Raw genomic sequence first — 15,742 nt, forward strand, 5'->3', positions numbered from 1 at the left:
TATCATTTGTATTATTTGTGCATATTAGTCCTGTAATGCATACGCACAGGAAAAAATGTTTCTGGAAATCAAAACTTTGGTAAAAAAGTCCCTATTTTCTGAACTGCTTGGACAAAATATTACTAGAAATAAAGTCCCGAGTTTTAGACTCCAGGGACGTTTTTCCTAGAATAATATAGGGGCTGGCAATAAAGTCACAGGAATTAAAAGTCTTAAAGAAGATAAATCCGAAGAAAAAAGTTTTGGGAAAATAAGGTCAAGTCTGAGACGTTTTTATAAAAAGGACTTTTCTTCTATACATCTGCATATTGAACATACCTCGATATGTTTTTATTACCAGGCCCTTTTTTCCAGGGTTGTAAACATCCTTTGTTCCCAGGCATTTTCCACCATAAGAGGACTTTTTTCCGAAGACTTTTTTGTATGAAATCATACTGGAACCAGAAAAGAAGTCCGAGAAAATAAAGTCTCAAAATTTAGGACTTTATTTTCGAAAAAAAAATTTCAAAGAGTTTTTTTGGCCGTTACCATATTAACAACTTGAGGAGAATATAATACTATTTAAATTAAAGAAACAGATTTTAAAAAACGAAAGAAGTACAGAAATTAGCCCAATTTCGGAGTTGCACAACCAAAATCGTTCTGGTAGAACGACTAAGAAATTGGGCTCTATATGAAGAATAAAACAATGCTTAGTATATACCTTCTGGACCATGGTGGTTCTTTGTCGGCGCATCGTTAGAACAGTTTCATATACATCAGGAATTTGGTTCTGAAAATAAAAGATGTCGAAAGATTTTTGTTTTGATTTTTGTGGTTTTTATTTAACGTTAAAACTTAATTCATATAAAATGGCGAAAGCTAAACTCAAATTCAACTATAAAAATTTTCAATATAAGCTCAGATTCTTTTTATTTACCCGCTTTCTTTAAAAAACGCTCCAAATTGGGATTTTACACTCACACATTCTTATTCAATTACCCCTTCAGACTTAAATTTACCCCATTATCCAACATTTTTAACCTTTGTTTTTTAGAATGCCACCAAATATTTTTAATTTGCGCCTAAATTTATCCCCAAATGTTTTATAAATACAATCAACTTTAAAATGAATATATGTATACTATACTATTTTGTAATTATTTCACAAATCTCTCAAAAAGAAAATGTAAACGAATTTGTCGTTAAGCTTTATTAATGAACACATATAAACTATGTTGTACAATTTAAATAATAAGACAATAAATATTTAGATCTTTAAAAAAAAAATTTAAAACCCTATCTAAAAAAACGCCCCTTATTTTATTTGCATATTGCTCAAAAAAATCAAGAAGTTTTGCCCCCAACAACAAAAATAACCCTTAGCTTAAAAAATGTATCTATATATTTTTTTAATTGAGTAAGGTAGTTTTTTCATGGTTGAGTATAGGGGGAACAACATTTTTTTTTGCGCTATGCGCCAAATAATTGCCATTTGCCCCCCCCCCCCCCTAACTGAATGTCTAGTTGCACGCGCGAATGTCGTTGTACAGTTTATCATGGTTAAATGTATGTCAATGCACAGTTTATGCACGTAGCAATGATTACCTTTTTTATGTCGTTTTACAGTTTATGTACAGCAATGAATACCTATAATATACCGTTGTACAGTTTATGTACCGCAATAAATACATTTCATATTTCGTTGTAAAGTTTCTGTACTTAACAATGAATAGCTTTAATATGTCGATGTACAGTTTATGTACGTAGCACTGAATACCTTTTATGTGTTATACAGTTCATGTACGTAGCATTGATTACCTTTTTTATGTCGTTGTACAGTTTATGTACAGCAATAAATACCTTTAATAGATCGTTTTACAAAATATGTACTGCAATGAATACATTTACATGTTGTACAGTTTATGTACAGCAATACATACCTTCTTTAATATGTCGTTGAACAGTTTATGTACAGCAATAAATACCTTCAATATGTCGTTGAACAGTTTATGTAATCCAAAAAATACCTTTAATATGTCGTTGTACAGTTTATGTACAGCAATAAATGTACCAGTTCGTCCAACCCCTGCTGAGCAATGCACAAGAATGGGACATACACTTTTTTCAATTTCCTACAAATAATGACACAGTATTAAAACCTAAAGCTATGTACAGCTAGTATGCAACATGTACAATGAATGCCAAATATAAATCTTAATGAATAATAAAAGAAATCGTAACTGCCTTCATTATTAATAAGAAATGAAAATTAAAGATATATTTTTTGCAAAACTGAATATGAGAGCATTCCATAAACAGCTGCAGTGCGGCCCCATAACACTGTGGAGTAGCAAGACGACATTTTACCAAGTTAATATGTTTTTGATGACGTGACGACGAAAATAGTAAAATTAACATATTGAGTAAAATAGGTCTGGAGGTCAGTAAGGGGGCTCATGGTTGCTCTGCACCCCCTCCCTCTCATCAGTGCATGCACAATTTCTGTGCTTCAAGTTAATTCAGGTGAAATTAGTTCCAAATATAACACTTCGCCTTTTTCTAATACTCAGTGCTAGAAATGGCACAAGTGTTTATAGTTTTGGATCTAAAATCCCCTGTAATTGAACTAATCAAGCTTATAACTTGAGTCTTACATTCGTCGACCAATTTCACAGTTTTATGGATCTCAGTGTATGCAGTTACCATTTGATGTTGTGTTGCTAGAACTAGATCTATGAGAACACTAGAATCATCAGGAGCAGTCATATCAGGCCAAACATTGCTTTGGAACATATTTTACTTTGAAATTAATTTTACTATAATGTGATTGTCATGTGATATATTTTATTATTCTTTTTGGTATTAAAGACGACATTTAAAACTTTTCACCAACTTTCATGTTTCGTGGGACACCCTGTATTTTCGGGGACGATACACTTTAAATTTCGAAATAAAAATTTGCTTATTTGGCAGCTAAAGTTGGATGGCTGCAATATGAGCGGCAAAAAGTCGGTCATGTCCAATATAAAACCGCTTATTTGGTAGTCATCCTACTTTTGCGATTTTTTGTTGTATGTAAGAGATTTGTTGTCGCTCGTTTGGCTGTCATCCAAAATTTTGATTTCTAAATTTAAAGTGTAGTTAATGCATCAGCTAGATTTTTTATTCTTTTTAGACAATTTGTCTTAATAAATATTAGAAGTGAGAGACATACTTTTAAATCGTCTTTAGTCTATTTTTTATTGTGATTTAGCAGATCAACATTTTTTTGTGATTTAGTGCATCCCTTCAGGTCTTTTATATAATGCATATGAAAGATTTTGAAGAAAAAGTTAGAGGTTGAAACTTTTTTGTTGTGTATCTCGTGATCTCCATATTAGGCATTTAGGGATCAATTATTGATCCTCCAATTTAGAAGTCCTCAGATTTATAAGTTAAACTCATACATTATTATTGTTTAATAAATAAATCTTATTTTTCCTTATCAAAGCACTGCACCTCTTCCTGTTTTATTGCCCATAATCAAATTTAATTGTCATGAATCATTACTTTTATTAAATGTTTAGAAAAATTTAAGTTGAAAAATGTATTGAAAAAGCTAAGATATTGTTGAGTTGAAAAGGGGATGATCTCGAAATGGGTGGTGAGAACTACTAAAGCTAAACATCCCACTGTTACACTGTTCATCAGAGATAATGTTTGGTTTGGCTGCCGGAGAAAATCTTAGTCAAAGACATACATGTACGGGCGAAGAGCTTTATTATGATAACTTTTCAGACTTCAACACTGTTATTTTTAAAATTTTGAGATTCTATTTTTTATAAATTAAAAATGCCCCCTCTACCTCCAATTCCAGGTGTCTTGTGAAAAATGAGCCATTATAGGACTGATCCAAGAAAGTAATTTTTATATCTTCTGAAACATTTCAAAATTATAACTTAAGTCTAACAGTATTCATCCTATTCCACAGTTTTATGGATCCCACGGTATGTGTATATTTGTTTCCCGCATATATAAAGTAGTAATCGATGTCTGCCTGTCTGTCTGTTTGTTTAAAAGTCCGATCACAACTCCTGAATTTAAGTTGAGTTGATTGACTTTTATATATTCTGAACAAAATCTTACTTTCTATATTAATGGAAAAATAAAATTACCAAAAACAATCAAGTCATCTTCTTCTTCCGGCCAATAACGATCAGCTTTTATCCTAGGCAGAAAATGTGCAATTTTTACCATTTCTTAACAATTTAACACTTTTTAAGATTCCTTCTTTCCAACCTACCTTTTGTTCTCAACTAGCCCTGTGATCATAACAATAATTCCTTCTTTCCAACCTACCTCTTGTTCTCAACTAGTACTGTGATCATAACAATAATTTCTTCTTTCCAACCTACCTCTTGTTCTCAACTAGCCCTGTAATCATAACAATAATTCCTACTTTCCAACCTACCTCTTGTTCTCAACTAACCCTGTAATCATAACAATAATTCCTACTTTCCAACCTACCTCTTGTTCTCAACTAGCCCTGTAATCATGACAATAATTCCTTCTTTCCAACCTACCTCTTGTTCTCAACTAGCCCTGTGATCATGACAATTATTCTAACTTTTCTTTCTAAAACCATCTGCCAGAAGCTGGGCATTGCCTTCACTTTCGGAGCCTAAAAGCAATCAAGTTTTCCGAAAATAGATGTTTACAGATAAATATATTGAAATGAAAATATAAGTTGAGTGGGGTGACTTTAATAGGGAAAACTTAGTTTCTAGGGAAAGCTGTTTCCCAAGCTATACTGCAATTTCCAACAGAATCTTTTGTAGGAAAAAGAAAATATTTTAACAATAAATCCCAATCCCAATTTTCTGAAACCTATATATCTACAACCAAATTATGTAAACCTTTGATATTTCAAACTTTAATTGTTTGATATAACAGAAGTCATAGTTTGAAATATATAAGGTCTACAACATTGGGTTGTTAAGATATTGGGATTTAAAAATCAGAGTTTGCGGCAAAGAATCAATTCTTTTTGAGATATAAACCTGAACTGCCAGATAGGTTTGTTTAAAACCATTGAATTTAATGTCAGATGCATTCACATACGGTAGAGGAACCTCACCTATAAATCATAACCTGTTAAAGGGACTATAAGCGTAATTTAAAGTTACAATACCAGGTTCACTAAGGTACCCTTGGAACTTTATGTGACCAATAATGTGAAATATATCGTCATCTATCTATAGTTTTTAAGTAATTAGTTCTGATCATTTCTAAATGTATTCCTGCAGTGGAAATTTGAATGTCACTTTTGTAGAGAACCCCCAAGTGAAAATAATCAGTTTTTAAAATCAAAAACATTAATATTTTACTCATACTGTTAAGGGTTAAGCTGTTAAGGGTAACATTGACATCTTTGCATAGAAGGTCATTTGAAATTACACTAACAGTCCCTTTTAAGGAAATTATTTTTGTTGTGTTCAACTTATCAAAAGTTAAACTTATTTATCACTTTGATACAATTTAAAGGTCACAAATGAGCAGATTAAACATATTTTCTTCTATTTACTTTTTGCAAAGCTTACCCGCTTACGAGGGACAAAGCGATATGTAAGGTTTTACATGTTTTATCATGATGGGATAGATATAAGAATTTTAACTTTTAAACTTTGTGAAACAATCATCTATTTTTTTAAAGCAAAAACAAACACACTAAGAAAACAATGAAATTTGACAGAAGCAAACCAGATTACACAGTGGTTATTTTCCTCAGCATAAAGTATAAGTTACCTTTAGGCGTATCTAGCATAACAACATTGGAATCAAAGGGTAAATTTAGATCAAAAGGATTATAGATCGATTTCCTATGCACCGTAGCGATGAAAAACACTTATTTTAGTCGTAAGCCTATACCCCCTTTCATTTTTTGCGAACACTCCCTTTACTTTAATAACCAGGATGATATCGTCAATTTTCTGTCTCAAAATTCGTCACTTCTTCAGCTGCATATATCTGCATTAAGTCAAATGCTTAAAATCACACCAATGCAAATACAATCAGTTTTCAGCTTAAAAATTTATTCATTCATCAATTGAATCGGTTATGCTACTCAATAAATAGCAGGAATCTTGAAATTTTGTCCCTTTTACTTTGAACATTTTGAACAGAATGACTTTTGATTTTAATTGCAATCGAAAAATTATAATTAATTTATTTTTTATTCATATTGGGATAAAAACAATTGAATTAGTAGATAAAATGTTCCTTTTTTCTAGGACTTGACCGAAGCCGAGGTTGAGGACTGGTGGTTTGAGGACGACAAAGGTATTACAAGGGTATATATACTATACAGTATACAGTTTTGGTTTTTTTTTACATCCCAAATTTTGGGGGGAAATTATCAAAAATCATAAGTTTTAACTTTTTTGAAAATCGTTTTGAGAAGAAAGATTCGATTAAAGGCACTGTAGAGTGTAGAGATAGACCCGCCACTCTACATTGAAATTACGCCCAAGTCCCTTTAATTAGCTTAATTTTAAATTCACAAAACTCGAATCTCGAAGAATGATTGATCCTAAAGCTTGAATTCACAATAAAGTAAAAAGTAAAGTAAAAAATTATTTATCTATGAAATATAACAAAAACATACAAAATAAAGTGTTTAAGGAGAAAATATTTAAAAACCTCTAAAAGTAGAGGTTGTGGGAATATTTCCCCCCAATAACAATAAACCTTGAGTTAAAACAACTCGAATCTCGAAGAATGATAAACATTAAACCTTTAGTGAACACAACTCGAATCTCGAAGAATGATAAACATTAAACCTTAAGTTAAAAAAACTCGAATCTCGAACTATGATAAACATTAAACCTTGAGTTGACACAACTCGAATCTCGAACTATGATAAACATTAAACCTTGAGTTATCACAACTCGAATCTCGAGCTATGATAAACATTAGACCCTGAGTTAACACAACTCGAATCTCGAACTATGATAAACATTAAACCTTGAGTTGACACAACTCGAATCTCGAACTATGATAAACATTAAACCTTGAGTTGACACAACTCGAATCTCGAGCTATGATAAACATTAAACCTTGAGTTAACACAACTCGAATCTCGAAGTATTATTGAGCCTAAGCCTTGAGTGAACACAAGTCGAATATCGAAGAATGATAAACAATGAACCTTGAGTTGACACAACTCGAATCTCGAGCTATGATAAACATTAAACCTTGAGTTGACACAACTCGAATCTCGAAATAATATTGAGCCTAAGCCTTATATTTCTATTAGGATCAAATAACTCTGGATACTACAGTCTTCAAGCAGTTCTCACCCATAAAGGACGGAGTTCAAACTCCGGACATTATGTTGGGTAAGATTTGAATACGTTGAAGCGGGGATCAATATAATTCCATCTAATACGATTCCAAATGTTGATTTATTGATATTAAAGGGACTGTAAAGGAAAAATCAAAGGGGGTATAGGCTGAAACCTGAGAAGCTCAGGAGTTGATTGAGACATATAAGACATCTATCTGATGTTCCTGTCTCAAGAAATTGATATAAAACGGTGTCAACATCATACCAAAACGTATATATGTAAGATTTTGTATAAGATTCATAGATTTGAACAGATCATATTCAACAAATACGCAGCAAATCTGTCTTACAGGTATCGTCCAACTCCTGAGATTCTCAGGTTTCAGCCTATACCCCTTTACAGGAACCTTTGCTTTTTTATCAATACACTCTATTTCAAGCTCTAAAGAAGCGCACTGCCTGAAAGGAAGATTAAGAATTTCCAATGTAATATTTACTGAATATTTCAAATTAAATTTCGGATGATAGCTGTGAACTAGAGAATTATTTTGCACGGAGATTTGGAAGGATTTGTAGCGGCAGTAGAGATTGGATTCTATCTTAAATCCTTCATTTGTTCCTGAACGTTTTATTCTTCCTTGGAAAATTGCATTAGTAAAACATCCTTTCAAACTGTCAACTTGTTCATCCTTTAACCATAATTCATGTGTACTGTCATCCCAGGCAAATATAGGTTCTACAGGAGGTATCTCTCCACCTAACTCAAACATCTGTGTCAATTTACTTTCATCACCATACTCACGATCAGTAGCCTCATCAAGAAACTTACCAAGCACGTTGAGTGTTAGTTTATCATAAGATTTAAATGATTTACATCGTGCCTGTTCAGAGATATTCAATTCTTCAGTTTCATGAAGATCTTTCATTGAAATTTCAAGCTTCTGTGAGACAATTTCTTTTTGGTAGCTTATCCAGATCTTGACTTTGATGTCCGGACAATTGAATTCATTTAAAACTTTGAAAGCATCAAGTTTCTCCAGCTTAAGTTTTCCAACAGATGTTTTACTGATTTGTATCAAATTGGTTTTATTTTTGTACTTTTCTGATATTTTCCTGAGGAGGTTGCGCTGAGCATTTATTTTTATTATAGGTATTTGAACATCAAATTCTGAGCAGTTCCTCATTGCAAGCATGAAATCTCCAGTGAAGCACAAATCTCTGATATCTACTGTAATCCTCAGCAGATTGAGTATTGGCGGACCATTACTTGTATGGTATTCATTTTTGGAGTTAAACAACTGTGTACTGTTCTCTCGATAAGAGTGCTTTACCAACAATGACGTATTCAAATTTTGGGACAACAATATAAAACCTCTTAATGATGTTTTGATAAGGAACGAGACATGTTTTGGATTTAAATCCTCTTCATACTTATAAAAATCTAATTTTCCTGAAGCACACAGCAGCTCATCTTTATTCTTCTTTATTTCAAAGGTGAAGTATGGTTGAAACGAATACGCTAGAAGTAATAATACCAAATTAGTTGACAAGCACGCCATTATCATTTAACTAACAACAATTCTGTTCTATGATAAGAAACATTTCCTTAAATCTACTAAATTAAGCAAAAAAGTTGAATAATTGGGAAAATGTTATAAATTTTAGTTTTTTGTCAATACTTAAAAAATCCTCCATTGAATCAAACATAATGTTGATACAATAAAATTTAAGTTTTTATGTTGAAGCCTCTTTACTATCAATATAAATATAAATATATGTTTTCACCAATATAGCTAAAAGACAGACATTACAAATTTTTACTGTGATAAAAATTGCTTTTCATATAATAATGGCATAACATTTTTTCAATAAAAAATCTTTGAAAGTTTAACAATATACATTGTTCATTTTTTGAAAAATATTATGCCTTAAGAAAAAGAAAAAGAAAAAGAAAAATGTAAACTATGGTCTCTCGTACTTGAATCTATTTGCTCCCAGCCTCTCTATAATCAAGTTCAAAGAGACTGATAACGCTATTAAAAGCTGTTACATTACTAATTCATCATGGAAACCTATAAACCTTTTTTTGTTAAAAAATGTTAGTGATCGCCATGTTTTCCAATTAGAATTTAACAAGATTGTGATTCTCTATAAAAGTCACTTGTTAATACATGCAACAGAGAAAATGACGGAAATTGACAGAATTGATCTCATTTAAAGTAAGAAAGCAAAAAAATAGGGTCTATTATATTTTGTAATGAATTAGCAAATAGTTTAACTGAAAGTGAGATGGGCCTGTGCTCACTGCCCAATTGGTGGGTTTCATGTTTACTGGACTATATATAAAATCAAAATTTAAGTCTAACCGTCGTCTTTTCAGTCTGAATATTTCTGGTTCCCACTGTGTGATAAATTAACCCGGAAACTAATTAATAATAATCTAAACTTGAAATATCGACCTTGTGTCAACTTGTCAACCTGTCAACCTGTCAATCATTTTCTAGGGATTCTGGTTTAACCTGCATCATCCAGACCTGGTAATTTGTAATNCCCCCCCGGTTAAGATATTCAAGTTCAAATCATTGAACTGGGTTTAAAGGGACTGTGGTTGATATTTAAAGTCACCCTCAGTTCTACAACGATATCCTTTAAACCTTCAGTTAATCAAAATTTTGAAAAATGTTGTCGTTTTTATACATTGAGAAGGAGATAGTTCTAATATATACCTTCCATTGTTTCTTTTTTAGAGAAACCACAACTGAAAATAATTAATTTTTAAAGAGATTAATGTCTTGATGAAAAAAGCGGATTAAGGGTACCATTGTGCATCGGACTTCCTCCTTTTTAAAGAATTAAATACTTCTTGAAATTACGTTTACAGTCCCTTTAATGCGCTAATTCGGACAAATCTGACATCAATTATGTTTTCAATATCTCAGGTTGATCTGTCTGCAGTGGATTAAGTCACAGGATCACGATACATAAGTTGTGGCCTTAGAAAGAATAATAAATGCAGTAATTGGATTAGGTCTAAAATGCCATGGTATACTTTTTCACTGCTTATGCCTTATATAAAGGAAGTTTTGAATGGCTATAGAGAGCAAATTTTTTTCTTTATTTTCTTTCTTACTTACTTTTTTTGTTATTAGGAAAAACTCTTTTTATGAGAAATTTTATTTTTTGGAAAAGGACAATCTCAAATCATTTCGACAGAAAAAAACGAAACTGATGGTAAAATTTACATTTTTTCAAGTTATACTATCGATGTTTAAAAGAAAAGTTTAACGAAGGGGGGGAGGCAGTTTTTTTTATAAAATAAATTGTTGAAATAATTTTTGATTATTTAAAATTTTTTCGTAGATTTCAACGCTGTCATCCTGGCGGAAACGCGCGGAGTGAAGCCGAGTAAATGTTTATATCAATGATATCATTTCTTCACTATCTCTCAGTTCTAATACATCGCTGCTCAGTGAAACATAAAAATAAAAAATATCCGGAGATTAACTTCCGGTTTTCTTGGGAAAATCTTTGGAATAAAAAACTCTGGACTTGATGTCAAATCTTTAAATGAAAATGAAAACCAACTTTTTACAGTAAAAAAACAGGATTCATAATTTAATCTCCTATTTGAACGCAAATAAAAAAAATGTGAATATTGTGTCAAATAAACGTCAATACAGCTGAGTAGATTAGTTTAATATTTGTTGTCATAACTCCCAACTCCTTTTTGAAGTCGAAATTTAGAAATGTTGCCCTGTCAAATTTTTAGTTTGTCAAAAAATTAGAAATCCACAGAAAAACCCGCGAATATTTTAATTGCTACAGTCAGAACAAGAAAACATGTGGAATAGGAATACGGCATTAAATCAATACTTAAGTGTACTTGATGATGTTACAAATTAAATGATTTGCTAATTTTATCAAGTATCAAGTGAAATAAGTTTGTTTACGACTGGTTTGTTTCATGTTCATAGGAATATTTAAAGTCATACTAAAAGTCGTCTTTCTATTTCAGAGGTATCTGATTCTTACTGTACATTTTTAAATGTCAGTAAATTGCTGACGAGTTGATAACTGTGCCCTCTAACTCTTTATCTGATTAAAAGTAAGCAAGATATCTTCATTCCTTATTTTAAAAATCCGCAGGTGACTTAAATGGAAACTTCAATGGACCAAAGTCTTTCAGCTACAACAATTAGGATATTTATCTAAATTCATAAGCTGTTGAAAGGATAAAATTGTAAATCAAATATCCTGTTTCATAAATGGAGGGTCATTTGAATTTTTTTTGCAGAAGCAATCTTTACTTTTCTTCTGTTTTTTATTTAACAATTATATGGAAAAGATTATAAAAAAGGTATTATTTCAATACTAACGCTAATACAAACGTGACAATTTTACAAAAATTAAACATCATTTTAAGACGGATTTTAATCACAAGTAACTGTTAAATGAAACACGTTGTTATGGACAAGGTACGAGCAACAAATATAAGCTCAAACAAGAAATTACAACGGTCCTCTAAAAACCGAGAAAGCATTTTCAAACATTTGATGTTCCTCTAGGATGAATAAATTCACCAAAGTTCTGACACAAGAAGCAAATATTTAGTATATATAGGAGATCAAAGAGTTAATCAATTATAGTGTTTACTTATTAAAAAAAATCTAGTTATCTAGTTTTGTTTAATTTTCTTTAAATTATAGTGATGTATTGTTACAACAAAAATATCCAAAAAAAAACTATGTTACGTATCAAAATTAAGAAAATAATGATCAAGAATTTCAGTATATTAGTTTAATATGGATGGCTTTTATCCAAGCAGTCATCCAACTCTTGTATCCAGGGCATTAGACCCATGTATCCTTTGATTCCGGGTATTCCGGTCCAAACTTGTTTCTGATAATTCCTAAAAAAAAATACTTAAATTGTCTCATCAATTGGTGATAAAAATCTGCTCTATAACCTTTCGCTCTATGGCAATTTACTCATGTACCTCATTAACTCTATGGACCATTTGCCCAGGACGTAATTTGCTATATAAATCAATTGCTTTGTGACTAAACACATCATTTGTTTTTTCATCTATATTAGACTTAAAACCTATCCTAGCAGTCACTAGTCAGTAGTCACTCATGACCTTTTCTAACTAAACCGACCCATTATGTAGTCTGCACACCTCAGTAGCATGACTTAGCCCTTAAAAACAGCAAAGAGCAAATTGTCTCTAGAGCGAATCTAGTCGAGAGCAAACATCGTGAATCCGAGAGCAAATGGACTTTGTTAATTAAACAGCAAAACTCAAATTTTCAATTTTAATATTTATCTTTTTTTATTTTAAAGGTTTACTAGATAAAACATGATACTAACCTATACTGATTCCCAAAAAAGGATAGGAGAGTATACTCTTCCAGAGTAATTCTTTCCTGCATAAATAGCCATATGAAATGAAGAACTATATGAAGAATAGTTACATTATTGATTTGAAATATGATCAAAGAAGGGAAAGAATCAGGGTGTATGATTTAAGTATTATCCCAATCTGATTTTTAATGATCTATTTTTTGCAAAAACGGAAAAAATAAATGATTATAAATAGAGTAGTAAAAGAACCAGGGGTGTAAAATTTAAAGAATTACTCCCCCTCAGGGGTGAAAAAGTTTTTTCATTCTTTCTGCAAAAAAAAACTTTCCAACCTACCTATTGTTCTCAACTAGCCCTGTAATCATGACAATAATTCCTTCTTTCCAACCTACCTCTTGTTCTTAACTAGCCCTGTAATTCCTTCTTTTCAACCTACCTCTTGTTCTCAACTAGCCCTGTGATCATGACAATTATTCTAACTTTTCTTTCTAAAACCATCTGCCAGAAACTGGGCATTGCCTTCACTTTCGGAGCCTAAAAGCAAACAAGTTTTCCGAAAATAGATGTTTACAAATAATTATATTGAAATGAAAATATAAGTTGAGTGGGTTGACTTTAATATGGAAAACTTAGTTTCTAGGGAAAGCTGTTTCCCAAGCTATACTGCAATTTCCAACAGAATCTTTTGTAGGAAAAAGATAATATTTTAACAATAAATAACAAGAAAGGAATCGAGTCTTTGCAACAAATCCCAATTTTCTAATACCTATATATATCTACAACCAAATTAAAACCTTTGATATTTCAAACTTTGATTTCTTGATATAACAGAAGTCATAGTTTGAAATATCTAAGGTCTATAACATTGGGTTGTTAAGATATTGGGATTTAAAAATCAGAGTTTGTGGCAAAGACTCAATCCTTTTTGAGATATAAACCTGAACTGCCAGATAGGTTTGTTTGAAACCATTGAATTTAATGTCAAATGCATTCACATATGGTAGAGGAACCTCACCTAAAAATAATCACCTGTTAATGGGATGGCGTAATTTAAAGATCTTACTCATACTTGATCAGAAAAAGCTGTTAAGGGTAACATTGACATCTTTGCAGTGAAAATCATTTGAAATTACAGTAACAGTCCCTTTAAAGGAAATTATTTTTGTTGTGTTCAACTTATTAAGAGTTATCAAAGACTTATTTATCACTTTGATAGAATTTAAAGGTCACAAATGAGCAGATTAAACATATTTTCTTCTATTTACTTTTTGCAAAGCTTATGTATAAGGTTTAACATGTTTTATCATGATGGGATAGATATAAGAATTTTAACTTTTAAATTTTGTGAAACAATCATCTATTTTTTGAAAGCAAAAACAAACACACTAAGAAAACAATGAAATTTGACAAGAGCAAATCAGATTACACAGTGGTTATTTTCCTCAGCATAAAGTATAAGTTACCTTTAGGTGTATCTAGCATAACAACATTGGAATCAAAGGGTAAAATATTTTTGTATCTGTTCCTTTGGTTCTTGACTACCTCTGGACTGGTAGCTATCTTAAAAGTTTCTTTGGGTTCAATCTCCTCACGGGATATTTTATCCAATTTTTCAAACTCTTTATTCAAATTAACAATGTCGTCCATTTTGAGTCTCACGGCAGAAGAAATGTCTTTTACTTTTTCTTTTTTCTTGTGAAGATCTTGCAGGGAACTGGTAAACTTGAATTGCATATTTTGAACCTTGTCCCTGTATATAGAGATGGGCATCGTCTTTGTCATTGAACCTATTTTAAAACGAACGAATTTTTTCATGAACGATTTTTAAAAACGAACAAAAGAAATAAATATGAACAATTTAAAATCGTTAAAATGAAAGTGAATAAACTGATTGTTCTTTTTACTAAATGAACTAATTTTTTCAAAAAAAAATTTTGAAAAAACGATCGTTTTTTACTGAACAAACGATTTTTTTAAAAACGATAGTTTATTTACCATAAACGCATTTTTCCAACAATCTTTTGAAAAAACTATTGATTCTCTTAATGAACAAATGATTTGATTGAACGAAATATTTTTATAAACTAACAATTTTACTTAACGAACGTTTTTACTAAACAATCATTCACTGAGAAAACTAAGATTTAAATAGAAAATATACAAAATTAATTTTTTTTGAACGATTGAAATAAAACTCAAGAAACTTTTTTTTCACGAACACTGAGCGCTAAAAATGATAAAAAATGCGAACACGCCCATGTCTCTACCTGTATATAAACAGCAACGCTCCAATCAGAATCAAAGTTAATAGCAGTGCAGTTACAATTCCCATAGGGAGCAAATAGCCTATTTCCTCAGGAGGAGAAATTTCAATATATTGATCAGAATAGCCTCTGACTCTACATCGCTTGTTCATGAATTTCTCTGCCGGAATAATAAATCCATTATCTGATCTAAACCTTTCATTAAACGTTTCAGGAACCTTTGCCTTTTTATCAATACACTCTATTTCAAGATCTAAAAAAGCGCACTGCCTGAAAGAAAGATTAAGAATTTCCAATGTAATATTTACTAAATATTTCAAATTAAATTTCGGATGATAGCTGTGAACTAGAGAATTATTTTGCAAGACGATTTGGAAGGATTTATAGCGACAGTAGAGATTGGATTCTATCTTAAATCCTTCATTTGTTCCTGAAAGTGTTATATTTCCTTGGAAAATTGCATAAGTAAAACATCCTTTCAAACTGTCAACTTGTTCATCCTTTAACCATAATTCATGTGTACTGTCATCCCAGTCAAATATAGGTTCTACAGGAGGTATCTCTCCACCTAACTCAAACATCTGTGTCCATTTACTTTCATCATCATACTCACGATCAATAGCCTCATCAAGAAACTTACCAAGCACGTTGAGTGTTAGTTTATCATAAGAATTAAATGATTTACATCGTGCCTGTTCAGAGATATTCAATTTTTTGGTTTCATGAAGATCTTTCATTGAAATTTCAAGCTTCTCTGAGACAATTTCTTTTTGGTAGCCATTGGAGCTTATCCAGATCTTGACTTTGA

The 15,742-nt window shown here is 31.3% G+C and overlaps 3 protein-coding genes and 2 long non-coding RNA genes across 7 annotated transcripts in view; 1 reads left to right on the forward strand and 4 right to left on the reverse strand.

Annotated features, from left to right (window-relative positions):
- LOC111717841 (ubiquitin carboxyl-terminal hydrolase 14) overlaps positions 1-7,380 on the forward strand; it is a 22,912-nt gene extending 15,532 nt beyond the window's left edge. For 2 of the 3 annotated variants that reach the window (XM_023493297.1, XM_023493295.1), the window contains one exon: positions 7,277-7,380. In XM_023493297.1, the coding sequence (XP_023349065.1) occupies positions 7,277-7,362 (86 nt within the window). In that variant the 3' untranslated portion in view covers positions 7,363-7,380. Of the gene's footprint in view, positions 1-6,251; positions 6,301-7,276 lie in introns of all 3 variants that reach the window. The other variant, XM_023493296.1, reaches the window with a different exon arrangement.
- LOC111717847 (uncharacterized) lies at positions 682-2,773 on the reverse strand. The gene is made up of 3 exons (XR_002768932.1): positions 2,686-2,773; positions 2,010-2,114; positions 682-772 (listed from the first exon to the last, which is right to left on the reverse strand). It is a non-coding gene; the product is annotated as an uncharacterized LOC111717847 (long non-coding RNA).
- LOC111717845 (tyrosine-protein phosphatase non-receptor type 1) lies at positions 3,543-5,804 on the reverse strand. Its single transcript, XM_023493302.1, has 5 exons — positions 5,767-5,804; positions 5,022-5,098; positions 4,545-4,642; positions 4,137-4,189; positions 3,543-3,897 (listed from the first exon to the last, which is right to left on the reverse strand). Exons 1-5 carry the CDS (start codon positions 5,783-5,785, stop codon positions 3,794-3,796), a joined length of 351 nt encoding a protein of 116 aa, XP_023349070.1. The 5' UTR covers positions 5,786-5,804; the 3' UTR covers positions 3,543-3,793.
- A 4,265-nt stretch (positions 7,381-11,645) lies between the features above and the next one.
- Positions 11,646-12,760, reverse strand: LOC111717846 (uncharacterized). The gene is made up of 2 exons (XR_002768931.1): positions 12,677-12,760; positions 11,646-12,215 (listed from the first exon to the last, which is right to left on the reverse strand). It is a non-coding gene; the product is annotated as an uncharacterized LOC111717846 (long non-coding RNA).
- A 257-nt stretch (positions 12,761-13,017) lies between these two features.
- LOC111717844 (receptor-type tyrosine-protein phosphatase alpha-like) lies at positions 13,018-15,736 on the reverse strand. The gene is made up of 4 exons (XM_023493301.1): positions 14,938-15,736; positions 14,134-14,420; positions 13,609-13,685; positions 13,018-13,204 (listed from the first exon to the last, which is right to left on the reverse strand). Exons 1-4 carry the CDS (start codon positions 15,669-15,671, stop codon positions 13,103-13,105), a joined length of 1,200 nt encoding a protein of 399 aa, XP_023349069.1. The 5' UTR covers positions 15,672-15,736; the 3' UTR covers positions 13,018-13,102.
- Between the last annotated feature and the right edge of the window lie 6 nt (positions 15,737-15,742).

The sequence above is a fragment of the Eurytemora carolleeae genome, unplaced genomic scaffold, assembly GCF_000591075.1.
Source record: "Eurytemora carolleeae unplaced genomic scaffold, Eaff_2.0 scaffold1304, whole genome shotgun sequence".
Lineage (NCBI taxonomy): Eukaryota > Metazoa > Arthropoda > Copepoda > Calanoida > Temoridae > Eurytemora > Eurytemora carolleeae.

What these genes read in the sequence shown, in the direction of transcription:
- LOC111717844 (XM_023493301.1), bottom strand. Translation starts at nt 15,671, where the DNA reads ATGAAAGATCTTCATGAAACCAAAAAATTGAATATCTCTGAACAGGCA. An exon ending in GCGTTGCTGTTTATATACAG is followed by an intron (nt 14,421 to 14,937) that starts GTAGAGACATGG and finishes CTCTATATACAG; the next exon opens with GGACAAGGTTCAAAATATGC. An exon ending in TATGCTAGATACACCTAAAG is followed by an intron (nt 13,686 to 14,133) that starts GTAACTTATACT and finishes GATTATTTTTAG; the next exon opens with GTGAGGTTCCTCTACCATAT.
- LOC111717845 (XM_023493302.1), bottom strand. An exon ending in AAACCTATCTGGCAGTTCAG is followed by an intron (nt 4,643 to 5,021) that starts GTTTATATCTCA and finishes GATTGCTTTTAG; the next exon opens with GCTCCGAAAGTGAAGGCAAT. An exon ending in GGGCTAGTTGAGAACAAGAG is followed by an intron (nt 4,190 to 4,544) that starts GTAGGTTGGAAA and finishes TTTTCTGCCTAG; the next exon opens with GATAAAAGCTGATCGTTATT.